At 33.2% G+C, this 16,299-nt stretch overlaps 3 protein-coding genes across 3 annotated transcripts in view; 2 read left to right on the top strand and 1 right to left on the bottom strand.

Annotated features, from left to right (window-relative positions):
* Positions 1-16,299, bottom strand: part of LOC136419804 (nephrin-like) — a 161,290-nt gene that overhangs the window by 23,705 nt on the left and 121,286 nt on the right. The window contains exon 6 of the mRNA XM_066406354.1: positions 1,042-1,184. Coding sequence (XP_066262451.1) covers positions 1,042-1,184 — 143 coding nt within the window. The remainder of the gene's footprint in view (positions 1-1,041; positions 1,185-16,299) is intronic.
* LOC136419823 (venom acid phosphatase Acph-1-like) lies at positions 4,026-6,822 on the top strand. Its single transcript, XM_066406389.1, has 6 exons — positions 4,026-4,200; positions 4,646-4,750; positions 4,806-5,031; positions 5,232-5,552; positions 5,694-5,902; positions 6,648-6,822. The coding sequence occupies exons 1-6, from the start codon at positions 4,051-4,053 to the stop codon at positions 6,792-6,794; spliced, it is 1,158 nt and encodes a 385-aa protein (XP_066262486.1). The 5' UTR covers positions 4,026-4,050; the 3' UTR covers positions 6,795-6,822.
* LOC136419826 (shootin-1-like) lies at positions 7,832-9,399 on the top strand. Its single transcript, XM_066406392.1, has 3 exons — positions 7,832-8,508; positions 8,586-8,769; positions 8,822-9,399. Exons 1-3 carry the CDS (start codon positions 8,129-8,131, stop codon positions 9,290-9,292), a joined length of 1,035 nt encoding a protein of 344 aa, XP_066262489.1. The 5' UTR covers positions 7,832-8,128; the 3' UTR covers positions 9,293-9,399.

The following is a 16,299-nucleotide window of genomic DNA, read 5'->3' as shown; positions in this document are numbered from 1 at the left end:
AAAAACGGTTACAAATGAGTTTAAGTTTAAGACTAGGTCACCGTCAAGCGTACGATTACTTCAAAAGTTGGCAATGAATTTCGAAAATTTTGGAGAACGGTAATTTTTGAAAAATGCTTTTGTTTGGTGTTTTTTTTGGTATCCGATCTTTCGAGATTGACAGAATCAAAATTTGATTAACTTTATGATGAAATAACAGTAGGTCCTAGAAAAAGCATTGTTGTTAATTCGAAAGCAAGGTGTGTTCTTTCGTTCGTCAAAATCATCCCCTAACTACTCTAGTTCTTTTTTCGGATAAAAATACTAACGATGATCCCGCCCGACTTCTAATTTGGTGTTTAAGCTGTTTTAAGATAATTAATTTTTTAACGGGTTATGTTGAATCAAATCAGTTACACAACATTATAATGTGTACCTACCTGACTCTTAATTTGACGTATAAACTGTTTTGGGATAATTAGTCTTTTAATGAGACACATTAAATCAATTAAATCAATTACACAACCTTTTTATTTTCGTTTATTCGTTGCAAAAAGTGTATTAGATCGCTCTAAAATATGTCTTAAGTATGTATTTTTAAGCCTACGAAATTGAAAGGTCATTATTTTGAGCCAAAAATGATATTCAGGATGTATTTCTTATGAAAGTCGTGAGATTCTTGCATAAATAATAGGCCAAAACCATACGAAAAAAGTAATGGAGAGAAAACGTGCACCGCATGAATATATTCCATTTTTTCAGTGATTTCTTGATTCCCTCCAGCGGTTTTCACATCTTTCATGAAAATATTGGAGAACATATTATTTTCTATTATTCCTACACATTTCGGCGACTCTTCTCTACCTCAATTATCACTAACATTTTCACCAATGTCGATTTCATCGTCACTAGACGTTGATTCACCTACGGAATCATGGTCAGCCTAAATGTACATTTTATTAGATTTACTGTAAATATTTTCGTTACCCACACAATAATAAAGATAAAAAGAGGCAAAAAGGAGGATGGAATTAATTAAGAGATGCTCAATTAAGGTCTTACCTGAATGGAATGCGTTGATTCGATGCTTTGCAAGCTAATGTTAGCCCATGGTCACTGTCTTTAGGAATGTAGCTAAGGATACTAGTGGTTACATTTCCATCAGCACTAACCGTGAGAGAGCCTCCTTCTAATCTTCTCCCATCCTGTAACGAAATAAAGTATATTTGGTATGAAATGCACGGAATAATACAAAGTACAGGTCAGCCTAACCCAGCGCTTTCCTGATTTCTTTCATTTTCCGGCATATTTTGACGCATCCGACCTTTACTTCCACACTGCGTAACTAATTTGGCGCCAAAATTGTATTTATTAAGTCCGCTTAGGTGCCAGGACACTAGAGAAATAAAAAAACACACACACAGACACGTTATTTTCTTTTCTTTTTTTGATTTCCATGTCACCGTATTAGAAGTCAGTACACAGTTAATTCTAAGAAACACTAAATAAATAAGAATTGAAATTCTAACAGAGCATTTTAAATTGAGGCACAAATTTAAATTGTAAGAATATTCGATAGTTTTTGAAATCATTGTTGTAACACAACTTAAAACTACTTTTTGACACAACAGTAAAACTGCTTTTTCGTCTCTTCCGCCAGGAGCAATCAGGGTTTGAAGCTTGAAAATTTTAGAAACTCCTATAAACTCTAAACCATAGAATTCACAGCTCTAGGGAACGCAGCCAGAAAGTTTTTGCGTACTGGCAAAATGGATGTACTGGGGCATTTTGCAAAATATAATATTAAATTACGCTAGGAGATTTCATTTCAAAACTGATTAGAAATCCGCAGTTCAATTTTATTATTGCAAATTACTAGTTCGTGTTACAGGTTACTTTTAGTATTCAAACTCGATGCTCATATGTGAAGTTGGGTGGAGCAAAAATATTTTCTTGCCACATTAAATAAAAGGGCATAAATAAGGTAAAACAAACGCTCTATAACTTTTAAACTTAGGAAGCGAGGCTAGGCGTTGCGACAGCGACGGAATTTTTTTAAATATACTTTTTCCTTCTTAAAACTTCGAAGTTCGATAAATCCTGAACAAGTTTTATATAAAAAGTTTTTTGATATCTCGACAGGGTGTTCGAGTTTCAAGATTTAAAAAATTTTTCTTTTATTTATTTTTGTCAAGATTAAAATTAAATTGTGAAGAAAATCAAAATAATTTTTTAATTTTTTACTCAATAAAGATTACTGCTGAGCTAGGTAGCAATTAAAAACATATACTTCTATATCTTTACCTGTATTTACTAAGGTTTGCATATAATTTAGAAATAACAATTTAGCACATTAGAGTAAATTGATATCGCAATTACAGATACTATAAACTAGAAATACAATTATTGCTAAAAAATAAATAATTTAAAACTAAGGAAAAGATATAATCTCCTAAAAGTTAATGTATATTAACATAATTGCCATTTTTTTCGGTACTAATGGTAGGTAATTGAAAATAATTTTTCAACAGATAGGTAGAAATGGATAATAATTTTTATAGAATATTTTTCTATTAAAAACGATCGTTTACCATTAAGGTTAAATTATACTACGCACTTGCCAATTTATTACGAATTATCATGTAGAAAATTTACGATAAAGTGAAAATGGCACAAAACGATTGGTTATGAAGTGTTTTTTTTAAAGCGTAGGCAGCGAAAGTGATACTTCGTAATTTGATTTTTAAAAACGTTAGATATTTACACGAATAATTTTAAGAAACTTTTGATGTAAACGAAATAGAAATTACAAATAAATTGTTTTAAAGCGTACATTCCACAATCACGTGAAAACCCCGCAATCCCACATCATTAATCGTATCAAATTATTCCATAAAAATCAGATCGCTTACGATTAACTTTATGAAAATGTCATGTCCCGGAATGGTTAAATATTCCAGGAGCGGCTTCATTGGAAATTACAGAATTTTCTACACGAGGATTATTCATGCGTGCGCGATGATAACAGTAATGTGGCAGAAAATTTGATAATTATTGTAATAAATTTGGTAATTTTCACTGAAGCCTCTCCTGAAATATGTGGCCGTTCTGGGACTCTTATTTTGACTATTTATGGTGTTTTATTGTCACTTAGACTCCTGACAATAATAAATGAGATATTAAACTGGTTTTTGGAATTTAATGTTCACTATTAGAATAGTAATAAATAGGTTTATGTTTAATTGCCTCTCTATATCCCCACTGTGCTATGCTGTTTGTGTTTCTTCACAGGAAATTTTCAATGTTATATTGCAAGAAGTTGAGATCTTAAAAATGGCATTGAAATGCATGTTTTCCATATGTTAAATATAGGATGAAAATATTGGTTTATTCTATACTGGATGGAACAGATACCATCACCAAGTAGTACAGACAGGACTCTATTCATTATTTTTCCTTCGAATGTTAAATAAAACGTAAATTGATGAAAAAGTGCATAGTTTTCTTTAAGCATTTATTAAGCATTTATGATTAAAACTTTTTTGTTATTGTGATCTAATAAGTAAAGAATACTATTAAACTCTACCTATATATGGAACCTAATATGATATGAAGGGAAATTTAATTCTATTAACTTTGCCGATAAAATGAAAAACAATAAATAAATTGGAACGATTTATCGAAAATTTATAATCAGAATATAACCCACTTTTATAATCACTGTAATATACAGGTTGTTCGACGTTTTAAAGTTACGATTTCAAGAATGATTTTGAAAGCAGTGGTGGTTGTTTGTATATACATTTTCATAATTTCTGAATTACTGGATGAGAGTTTCCAAAAAATGTCGTTTTGAAGTTCAGAAGCGAAAATAAACAAAACCTCTATTTATAAGCACAGCTCACTTAAAAATGCTCTTTATATATATTATATAAAATCAGTGACACCCTGTATATGTATTCGCGACTAGTAAAGGTAGATAATGCATACCTCAAATATAATTATCTGAATCCTATATAAAGTAGCAAATTTTTGTATATATTTTAGTCCTAAGGTGATATTTAGTTGGAAATGGTAGGCTACGGGGTTCTGGTTTCTATCCTTCTTATTGTGGCCCTTTCCAATGAATACGTCCTTAAATCCAAATTTGAAAATTTTAGACGAAAATCTAAGGCGGATGTGAGTGATCCTGCAGAATCAACTCTTGTGCTATCTCATGTTGTAAGTTTTTAAATATCTTCAAAGTATACACATTTTATGTTTGTTTCTAACTAGGGCATTTTCAAAAATCCACCGGTTTTCGCACAAATTTATTTTTATATGAGAATCTAACGACGAGTATAACCTTGTTATTATTGACCAAGTTATGACTAATTAGGATTTATTATAAAAACTTTCACATGTTCGCAATTATTAGTTAAATCATAATTATAAGGTTGTTGTCACGGAGTCGAATATCCCCCACTGTCAGGGCACCGGGGTCACTTTAGGGGTCGAGATTGCTACTACAATTGTACTAAAGTTAGGATAGTTGAAATTGAATGAAAACATGTTCTTAAAGTGAAATGCCACATTTTCTAGCGTTTAAAAACATCGAATTCCCGATTGAAATCTAAATCACCCTGCTCTATTTTACGGCAGCTACTACAATTGCGTATCATTTTAGATGTTTAGACATGGAAATCGGACCCCCGAATTATCAGAATTATATCCTCTTGATCCCTACCTAAATTACTCGTATTATCCAGTCACACATGGACAATTGACAAAGGTAAATTAACATTGAATTACAAAAGTTGTCAAGGGATTTTATTGAACTCTGTTAGGCGGGGAAACGGAAGGAATATTCAATAGGAATAGCCCTTCGTGAAAGGTATGATACGTTCCTCGGACAGTATTATGTCCCTAACCTAGTCGACGCAAGAAGTACCGACAGAAATCGAACAAAAATGTCTTTGATGCTGGTACTGGCAAGCTTATTTCCTCCTCGGTGTTCTGAGGTATGGCAGCCAGGCTTAAATTGGCAACCTGTTCCTTATAATTACGTCCCAGGTAAATAAACTGTATTTTCCGCCTCATACCATAAAACTACTAATTATATAAAACTAAGTAAGGTCGCGCTGGTTCATCGCAGAACCAGTTCATGACCTTAATTATCTTTAAAATTTTAAATTCACGCCGAAATTGTTTCGCACTTATCCAGAGGTCCTATCCGGTGTTACTAATTTTCATATAATACAAAACTTTTTTAGAAATATATGATGATGTCCTTTATGGAATTTCCTGCCCTAATTACTTGAAATTATATGACGAGATCCAGAAGTCACCAGAAGTTCTCACCGAATATGAGGAGTACCGTGAAAACTTTACCTACATAGCAGAAAACACGGGGTTAAACGTTACTACAATTCAGGACGTGTATGATTTATACTTCGGTCTGTCAACAGAGGAGGAATATGGCTTTAAGCTACCAGAGTGGACAAAGAGCGTTTGGCCAGATATTATTAATGAAATTTCTTTTAAACAATACGACATTTATACTAAGACAACAGAGATGAAGCAGATGGCTGCCGGTAAGTTTAGGCTAAATTAGAGAATGGCCCAAAAAAGGCCACGTTTCATGCCCATCAACATTTTACATTTTTTACTTAACATTTTCAATTATCTTTTTATTATGCTTTATTTTTGGCTGTTTCTAAGTATTTCAATTTCAGGTTATTTTATTCAGAAAATCATTGACGACTCAGAGAGGAGAATAAACAATCTAAATAATTATACTAAGGTATACCTTTACTCAGGGCATGAAAATAACCTAGGGCAGCTCTTTGCCACTTTGGACTTGTTTGAATATCCACATATTCCTACCTATGGATCTTACGTCCTCTTTGAAGTACATTATATCAATGAAACCTATGGCTTTAAGGTAAAGACTGAAACTGTTAGAATTATTTAACCTCTATTTTTTAATTTAAAGTTCACTCAGACCTCGCTTAAGATAGTTTCCATTAATATTTTAGTTCAGTAAGATTAAAAGCCATTATAGTAAAATTTTCATTATTCAGCTTAAGGAATCTCAGATGATATTTCCTGAATCGTTTATTACCAAGTAATACCCTTGACAAATCTTTCTCTTAGTGAAGATGTGCTGTTAATTAGAGTCCGAAGAAAGATTTTTATAAAATAATATTGCTGACATTTCCATTTACTGATCCTGGAGTATAGCCAGTAAACTAGAGATGTGGAAAAATGAAGACAGACACGAGAAAATAATGATGTTTTGTACGTATTGTTGCTCAAAAATACTGTCGCATTTACCAGTTTAAGAAGAATTCGTGAAAAATTGTGGACGTTAATATCGGGGTCTCCATTGTGACTTATTTCTGTAATAAAGAGGAAGAAATAGTTGACCTCTGCCTTGAGGTATATCTAAACTTTTCACAAAAATAATAAGAACAGCTGGTTTTTAGGAGACGTATTAGCCGATTTTTACGAACAAAAAAGGCTCTGAGAGGCCGTTTCTCCTAGAAACGGCTATTTAAAAAGCTATCGTCGTTATACCAATTAAAATAATAGCTTCGAGAGACATCTCGGAAAAAGTCAACATTTCGGACTCAAAAATATAAAAAAACAACAATTTCTATACTTTCTGCGATAACTTATATTTTCAGATATACTACCAAAACTATGATACGTCATCTGCTACACCGAGGCTTCTGCAACTTCCTGCTTGCGAAGAATTTTGTCCATTAGACAAATTTAAATTGCTCGTTCAAGAATATTTACCACCAGATGGTTTATGCCAAAGTCAAGAATAGGCTATTGGCTGTATCTGCATAATTTTATAAGTTTCGTTGCTTGACAGTATTAAATAAATTAGTAATTTATTTTTAGTTATTGAATTATTACAGTGTACATAAAAAAAATTTAATAAAACAAGCAATATTTGCTCCTATAGATCCAAAATGAGTTTGAATAGCAGTAGAGTTATTCCGAACCATCTTTCGTCATTTGTGCGGTTCTAGTAAGTACTTACCAGGGTACAGAGTTCGTTTTTGGGAGCTGATACAATCCGTATGTGGAAAATTATAAGTTTAATGTATTTTTGAAGTTTGTATTTTTGTTTTGTAGAAAAAATTTGACACTGTAAAAAAAAAAAATAAACAATTCAAATAAACATTAAGCAACTTGATCGTGATTGATCTATCTATTACTTACGCAGTATAAATTAGTTTATAGTTTTTTTCGATTTACTCAAAAAGTATTAATTTTTGATCATGCGTATCATATTTCTTTTTTTTTTTTTACCGATCTAATAGTGCAAAAATAATTATAAGGTGCTATTTAAAAAAAATTAATTTCTTAAATTCAATAATTTTTTTCAAAAACTTTTTCAAATATTTTTCTTAACATTTTAATTGTTTATAAAAATTTGTTAATTTGTCAGTAATTTAAAATTCCATCAATTTATATCAAATAGTTTTGTAGATAATTGAGTTTTAGTAGAGCTTTAGAAATGTCAAAAGTCATAAAAATCAAAAACAGTTGAGAATTGATACTATTTTGTATTATGAAAATTATGTTTATTTTCGACAAAAAACCCATTTTGATTAAAAAAATTGTCATGTTTTATTAAAACAAAATGAAGTAAGGATCAGGTTCTGGTTTAACCGGAAATTATATCAGGTTGAAAATATTTTTATAATGTCAGGCTTTTTCACATAACAATAATACAAACTTCGAAAATACATTAAACTTGTAATTTTCCATATTCGGATTTTGTCAGCTCCCAAAGACATATTGTGTATACCTTACATTAGCACTTTTCTCCACATTCCATGAAACGCAAAATTCCCTTAAAAAGGTGTCGGTTTCTTAATTGTTGTCATACCATTCATTCTAATGTCATGAGTCATATTCCACTTTTCAAACCCATGTCAAACCCCTAATTTATGACACGAGAAATTTCGAATGGAGTTCAGATTCCCACCTTTCAACTCAAGAATCCTATCCCAATATCATTACGTCGTTCCATTTCTGATTTACATAGGCATTGCAGCTAGTTTTATAGCAGATTTGCGTAAGAACCGAACTAAGTAATATTTTAACTTATCAACTATGAAAACATTAATTATACACTATTTTTAGGGCGATGAAAAACGCTATACAATGGTACAAAGAGAACAGCCAACTAAAAAGAAAATCCCTGGACGAGGCCATTGGAGACTCCCCTAAAGATGCACATATTGAAAATCTGGACAAAACCATCGAATATCTCTGTAGTGAAGGGGCTGAGTTGCAAACTGAGCGGGATTCAGTGAACCAAAGCGAATTTCAAACTTTGGAATCGAGTTGCAAGTTGTCTGAGTTGTTGGAGGTAGCAGAAAGAAAGACTTTCGACTTAAAGAAAAATCTTGATGGTCTGCGCTCGCGAAATTCTCAGTTGTTAAAAGTATCTGAAATGATGAAGAAAGAACTGGAAAAGCTAATAGTGGTTAAGGCCGGGCAGAGAAACGAGATTTTGCAGTTACGGTAAAAGAATTTTATTTTAGTTGATATAAAACATAATAACTGGTAAAAAAATAATCTGTTATAAAACATTTGAACAGAAAACTGGCGAAAGAGCTAAAGAAAGAGAAAAGCATGCTTGCACACCAAAACAATTTGCTGCTGCAAGGCTTAAACATGGATAACGACACTAACGGTTTAAGGTTCCTGCAGGAAACCGAGAATTTGAAGAGAATCATTGAAGACCAACGAGAAAAGTATGAGGAGGGGCTCAAAAATCTGCAGGTAAGTTCTCCTAATTTCACTAACCTCCAAACAATTATCTCTCTCTTCATAGAAAAGACTAGAAGATAAAGAAAACGATTCTCGCGCTGAAATGTTAGAAGAACATCTAAAACTCTTACAAAAAGAATTACAAGAAGCTCTCGCACGCGCAGAAGCAGCTGAGCAAAGACTCAAAGCTCCTCCATTTCCCCCGCCGCCTCCACCATTAATTGCCACAAGAGAACCAGCAGTAGTGCCTCTTCGACGAAGACGAAGTCGAGCCACAGTGGAGGACCTCACTAAAATCAGAGTGCAAAAATTCACCTTTGAGAAAAAAGCAGCCCCAGGAGTAAACGACGATATTATTAATGCTATAAAAGAACGGAAGTTCACCTTGAAGAAGCTGAAAGGGGAGGGGATGGTGGATAGCAAAGAAAATGACATGGAGGCCCCAAAAGCGATCTCGGAATTGCGAAATATCTTGGGCAGCTTGAGGAGGGCGCCGAAGAAGAGGCAGAGTCAGTTTAGGGGTGATATGCAGTAACTGGTTTTATATACCAACTTATGTGTTTATTAAATATTGTTTTTGACACCTTTATTATTGTTTATAAGAATTTTTAACAAAAATAAAACTACTTATTTATGATTACGTACCTAACGATTTTTTTTCAGTCTAGACCTGACTAAAAATCTTTAGTTCTATCGCTCCTCTCAACCTTATTTTTTAGACGATTAAAACAAAAATTTAGATTCGAATTGAGAAACCCTTTGGTCATCTAACGTCAAAAAAACGATTTTCTTAAAGCACTTCTCAAGTTACACATCTTTGAATCTTTCCCATATAAAAACATTGAAGATACTCTTAGGATTGACGTTTAACTCCATCGATTGGCGCAGACTTATTACTCATCCATTTGAATATGTAATCTCTATCAGGAGAAATTCTGAGCAATCTAGAACCGAAAGAAGAATTGTTTTAGCGGTGTATTTTAGAAATTATAAATTTTTCAATTTCGATGTCGGACGGAAAGGTTGAACATGCTTTGAGTATGCGGGTCTGACTCAATCGTCTGACATATCCATATCAAATATCCGATTGCAACAAAAATTATGGCTGAAATTGAGGAAAATGTAGGTCATTTAGCGCCGAGAGATCAATTACATTAAATAATGTATTTTACGAGTGATGAATTTGTGAAAGTCTCCATTACTAAAATATTCAAGATACTTCGAGGATGGATGTTCAGCTCCATCAATTGACATAGTTGTATCAGTTATCCTTTGTAGCGTCGAAAGAATAACTGTTTTAAACGGTATATTGTAAAAATGATGAACTTTTGAAATTTTCCGTTCAAGAAACCCTGAATATTCCTCGAGTTCTTTGACCTAAAGAAATAAAGTGTTCTCTCCATATTCGGTTCTGTTGATTTTAGCATCCGAAAGTTAAACTAGCTCCATTTTATTCCAATATTACTGCGGTAAGTGAATTTTCTTTCCAATTTGCAGTTGTTTAAATCCAATTTGAACGTGAATTCGATAACAAGAATGTGAGGCATTCGCTATAGAACAGATTGGATATCGCCTGTATTTAAAATTGTCTTGGGCTTTGAGTTTATTGTGAGGTAAATTTCGCAGTTCAACAAAGTAATTGAAAGGGATTGTTGCGATAAAAGAGAACTTTTGCGAAAAAATTGTTACATATTTTTTATTAGGGTGGTCTATTTACAAATAATATACTATAGGTACCATGTTACACGTTTTTTGACCGCCCTGTACAATAGTATGCAGGAATGTAGCTATTATTGCAGCCCTCAAACCTCATCGCTAGTACGAATGCACGATATGCGCCTATGGGACACGGAAACGGTTACGCAATTTACGTTGATTTTGCATGTATTTTCGCGGTGAAGTTTTATAGAATTTAATTTCGAAGTTGCTGGATCCGTCCCGATTTTTAAACAAAATTTGCATGCAGAGCTTGAATTTCAAATTATTCACAAAACTTTTCTTTTCAAGTGGCACTGTCTCTTATATTTAAGGGCTTCATTTAAATTTAATTTATCTGAAGCTTCAGATTTCCAATTTTAAATTAAACTGGTTTGCAGTTTGCGTGAAATATTTACACTTCAACGAAATTAAGTAGGTAGATAAATTGAACGCGCCTATAATTAATAATATATAAATTAATCAGGGCTTACATAAGATATTAATGAGTGGCGTTTTTTTTCTGGGACACATTTGTTAGCTCTCGGATATACAAATTTTAGTAATTTTTTTAATGGGGAAATTGCACGCCTCTACATACGAGTGCAGTTAAAAAAATAATTGGAATGTTCCATGAAAGGGTGTCGATAGTTTCTAATAAAAACAGTCTCATTTAGAAAAGCCACGCGACGGGCTAAAAAAAATTCTTTCTTTGAAAAAAATTTTCTTGAGCTCGCATCTCGGAAAGCGGACATTCCCGCACGCAGATCCAGGTTGCAGAAACAGCAGTTTTCCTTACTACCGCTATAATACTTGTCCGCACTAGTGCAGAATAATACGTTGAAGTGTAGCTGTTACATATCGTGCGTGTGGGTACGCTATATAATCATATCTTAGTGAACGGCATTTTATACGCCATATATCATCTCCCATTCACTACTGACTTTCAACGCAGCTCATGCACTACAATAATCCATTGTTCCGACGTGAATGACCACTTGGGAATTCGGAAATCATTTAATTAGTTTTCTTAATACGTGCAGACTAGGCAGCCAAAAAGAGCTTTGAAACTGATCGAAAGTAGTTGGGGAATTCCACTCAGATTATGTACGCACCGCTTATTAATTCGATTCCTGGTCAACGGAAAAAGTGACCGTAATACGATCATGAGAATATATCAATTTTAAACATTTTGTTGATAAATAATTATGCTTTCAAATCTTCGACGTTATTCGGACCGTTTCACTATTATATCAGCTCCATTTCATCTGTACCGGATAATAAAGAAACGTCTGGCCAAGCGATTATTGCTTAACAAATAATAGAACAAAAATAAAAAGAAACAAAAAATGAAAAAGCGATAAATAAAAAATATCAAAACAATGTTTTTATACAGAGTGATTCATTAATAATGGGACAGTCGAAAGCTGGAGATATTACAAGTCAAATGGTGACAATTAGAGAAAATATTCCTTATTCGAAAGTTGATAGTTTCAGATATACAGGGTATTCAAATTTAAAATTTCATTTCATTTATTTGCCATTATTCTGAAAATATCCAGGTTAGATACTTAAAAATTTATAAAATTATGTTTTTTTAGGTGACGATTAAAATACATTTTGCAATTTCCGCATTGCTAATAGAGGGTGCCACTTGCTGACAATTTTAGAGAATTTACAGCTTTTTACCTTTTACACAACTTATTACTCTGTATATCTAACGTGAAATTTGGTTCATAATTTGAAAGAACAATCATTTTTCCATTAATTGCGTAGTCTTGTTTCATTTCAGTATCTCGATCCGTTTTCGAGAAAAATGTATGTAACGAACACTATATTTAAGTTTGATAATGCGAGAAATTAAAAGCGAAAGAAACCAAGTATATTTTCATTTTCTAGAAAACATAAAACAAACTACCAATTTTGAAGTGTCTAACTTAGATATTTTCAGAACAATGGGGAAAAAATGAATTAAAATTTTAAGATTCAACACCCTGTATATATTCCGAAACTATCAACTTTCGAATAAGATATATTTTTTCCAATCGTCGCCATTTGACGTGTAGTATCTCCATCTTTCGGTTGTCCCATTGTTAATCAATCACCCTGTAAAATTTTTTCGCAAAAACTTTCAAAAGTTTTTATAATACTAACTTAAATTCTGTCTGATTATTTCAGCATATTGTAGGGCTAATTTATCGCTATGTTGAGTCTTTTCAGACAACGATGTTTTCTTATACAAAACTTCGTGCTGATAAAATTTGTATTCCACCACATGCTTTATGAAAAAAAGGTATACTTTGCAAAAGTTTCCACGATTTTTCCTTTTTCGGATATTTGGAATTAAAATTACAAGGACGACTTGGTTAGAATTATAATTGCGAAACGTAAATTCCTTATTACCAAGTAAAAGTAGGCACCTGCTGATACAGGACAATAAAGCAAGTCCCTACTCTAATTATCGGAGGCAAGGTTGACTACAAATGAACGTTTCCATTTTAACTCGAAATATCTAAAGAAGGGAGACTTCTACGAGGTGTAGTTTATTGGCATATAGAAAGTGTGAAAATGTCAGAACTAAACTTACATGCCAATTTAGTTATTTCATCTATTCTTCCGCTACGCTATTCGTGAGAAACTCGCGTGTACGAACTACCACATTTTCCGTAATTTCTAATACCTTTTCTCCTCATCTAAACATAAGTCTTTTCTCCGATTGACAAAAACAGTTACCTTTTATTGACTCAAAATAAACCTTACGTATCGTATTGGCTTTACATGGACATCGTGAAAATACATTTCTCTTTCGAATGAGCCCCTGAGGCGTCTCGGAGCCCGGACAGAACGGAAATTATAGCTAAGAATTGAGAAAAGGACGTGTGAATTTTTAGTTAATTTTTCTATAAAAGGCCAAGCAACGTTCACTTGTAAATCACTATATTTTACGTTTGGTTATCAAGTCCAGTGAGTCACAACTGAGCCACGAAAAAAATTCACAGTATATAGACTTCAATTCTAATTTTAGGATTTTCTAGAATTAATGTAGAATCCGCAAAATATCTCGAGCAGTTTTGCTTAGCCATCAATCATTGACACCCCCATGCAACTTCTTAGCTGACTGGTCTCGTCTCGTCACAGTGGAGTTTGCGTTCGCTGCAATAATTTGCGCTCACCGCAACAATCTGCAATCACCGTAACAATACTTACGATCAACATTCGCAGGCGGTTAGATTAAATACTTGTCAGAGTCTTGTCGTTCTGGATCAACTTCGACTTGAATCTGTGCTAGCTAGAAGATACCGAAGAAGACACCTAAGAGCAATCAATCTCAATTTCATGATTTAATATCATTTGTGTGCATTTCTTCTGTATTACCTTTTTTTAGTCTTTTAAAAATTTTGAGTTTAAAGTGTTTTTCACAACTTTAAAGTGAAACGGACATAAGGTCGTAGCAAACAGCATTCATAGAATAGCCCCCATTACATCGCCATTGCTATTCTACTGCTATCGATATCTAGAAACGTGCCCTGCATATCATAAGTTATTTTAAGAATTGACTTCAGAGATTATTTTTTAAATTTTTCCGGACAGATAAATTACCAAGAAAGCTTTCTGAGATTGACATCCAAATACTTTTCCCCACAAGAAAGTCGTCGTGTCGGTGCCGATGGGTTAATTGGAGATCCATATCGTTGTCTGGTCATAAACCCTGTCGCGCAATTTATCTTAACGTTCTTTATGCAATATAAGAATTTTTGGCACGTTTCCTCATAGTCTCATAGGCTTTATCATTTGTGAAAAATAAAACGCTAGCCTCAATTTACGAAATTCCTTTTCTAACCACGTAGGTTCACTAGCATATCCCATTTCCATTGCGATCGATATATTTATGGCTATAGTATATGTTCAATTATTTAGAATAATGGTAGGATTCCCAGCAATTATGTTAAACGCCTAGAGTTCTATTTTATGCCATGAAAATTTCGGTTGGAGCTTGTAGCGGTTTAAATACCAAGTTCCAGGTTTCATTCTAGGGTAAACCACACTTGATTTAATTGATTTCACATAGCCATTTTACACCAAAGTTATATTGCCTTCCTTGTAAAGCTATCGCAATCTGCTACGTACACTAGTGGGTTTTTATCGATAACCACATACCTTCACATACTTATTGATTTTACGCTAAACTTATCAATGATCAGTATTTATGGTCTTATATTTTGGTCTATGTTTTTTGTCTATGTAAGTGTCCTATGGCAGCTTGCGGGCGTTTTTGACCCTCAAAAATTCGTATATTCTTCTAATGCGGTACCTACTGGTCTTGTCGATGATACTTAGCATTAAATCTGTTTTTCAAATTTTGTTGATAGAGCTTGACATGGTTAATTAATATTTGGTGGAGCTCGCATTTATTCTGAGCTATTATTTGTAATCGAATTTTAAGCGAAGCTCAACAGTGAAATTATGATGATTAATACATAATCTTGAGGAAAATTCGGATATGTTAAACAGACTTCTTGCGTTCATAAAACATTTTAAAAATTTCAAATAAGACCCAGGGAGAATAATTCAAAAGCAACTCATTTAGATAAATTTAATTTCGTGAATATTAATTTAGTAAATCGAGTATGTTAATCCTGCAAAAAATTCCTTTTTTGCTAATCTTAAATGACAATTTAACCACAACAGTTTAACCTGTCTAAGGAACTGACCGTCCTGAAAGAGCCACGTCAGGGCAAGTCTGGAATACGACGAAATAGTATAAATAGCGATTTTTCCATGTTGTTTCATTCCAGCCCATCGAAAGTTTTGCCTTAGTAATAACTTTTTTTCCAAATGTGGTTGTATGGCCAGTAAGATCGTCTGTATTGATCCTCTTCTTCACCAACTGCCGTTATTCCTGGAGAGCGTCTTTAAAAACTTTCTGATAGGATTAATTTCATACCTCGTTTCGTAACAAGAACAAAAGTATTTCACAAAAATGTCTAATTAAAATCCTACATTCACTTTTAACGCCTTTAGAATGTGTAAAAAATGAATTAAGTTAAGAAGGCTTGAGTGGGCTGTTTTAATTTTCTTTGTTGCATGACTTTGGCCAAACAATTTGGGCGTGGGCTGCAGTAAAAGCATCTTCCCTCTTTTCACATTTTACTTGTCAATTTTAGGAATTTATTATATTGACAATTATAAGATATGGGACACCACAGTGCTTTATAAAAAATGTATCTTCGAAGAGCGGACGAAAAGTATGATACAGCAATTTACTAAGCCTAGAAAAAGTCGCTGAGTCACACATAGTCTGTATTATTTGCCTGCGCTTCCGATACTTTCTTTTTTTTTCGAGTACCCGAGTACTTTCCGCTTATACTGGACGCGTTAGAAAATCTAAGCCGCAATAAAAGTTTTCAAATTTATAACTGTAAATCATGGGAATTGTGCTGAAAAAGCTTTCGTGCGAAAGAGAATTTTAGGACAGGAATAAATGCAACGAGTGATATTTGGTAAGAGGCGTTGTATATTAAAGTAATATCATACGCAGAAACCTAAAAAAATCACTAACTTATTTTTGCACCCAAGAGGCTGAAGACGACACAATAAATTAAAATTTTGCGGCCGTCATTTACCAAAACTAGATTATTGAATTATCTGAAACTTTTGTATGTGTCTTTTGTTCTCAAATTAAAAGGATCTTGTATTTCGGACAGAATTCGGAAACAAATAATGACGATAGGAGTCTCTTTGTACTTTGATCATGTTCTACGTAAAAAGTCATCTACCCTTATAACGTTTCATCCCCAACTCTGAAAGAGCTTTGAGCTTTGTTGAAGAACTACACGACAAAACTTA

This window comes from Euwallacea similis, chromosome 3, assembly GCF_039881205.1.
Source record: "Euwallacea similis isolate ESF13 chromosome 3, ESF131.1, whole genome shotgun sequence".
Lineage (NCBI taxonomy): Eukaryota > Metazoa > Arthropoda > Insecta > Coleoptera > Curculionidae > Euwallacea > Euwallacea similis.
This window is presented reverse-complemented; position numbering and strand designations above follow the sequence as displayed.

Bases quoted from the DNA above. Each gene is read 5' to 3' on its own strand.
- LOC136419823 (XM_066406389.1), top strand. From the start codon at position 4,051: ATGGTAGGCTACGGGGTTCTGGTTTCTATCCTTCTTATTGTGGCCCTT. The intron at 4,201-4,645 runs GTAAGTTTTTAA...GTATCATTTTAG, and splicing joins CTCTTGTGCTATCTCATGTT to ATGTTTAGACATGGAAATCG. The intron at 5,553-5,693 runs GTAAGTTTAGGC...TTTCAATTTCAG, and splicing joins GATGAAGCAGATGGCTGCCG to GTTATTTTATTCAGAAAATC.
- LOC136419826 (XM_066406392.1), top strand. From the start codon at position 8,129: ATGAAAAACGCTATACAATGGTACAAAGAGAACAGCCAACTAAAAAGA. The intron at 8,509-8,585 runs GTAAAAGAATTT...ACATTTGAACAG, and splicing joins AACGAGATTTTGCAGTTACG to AAAACTGGCGAAAGAGCTAA. The intron at 8,770-8,821 runs GTAAGTTCTCCT...CTCTCTTCATAG, and splicing joins AGGGGCTCAAAAATCTGCAG to AAAAGACTAGAAGATAAAGA.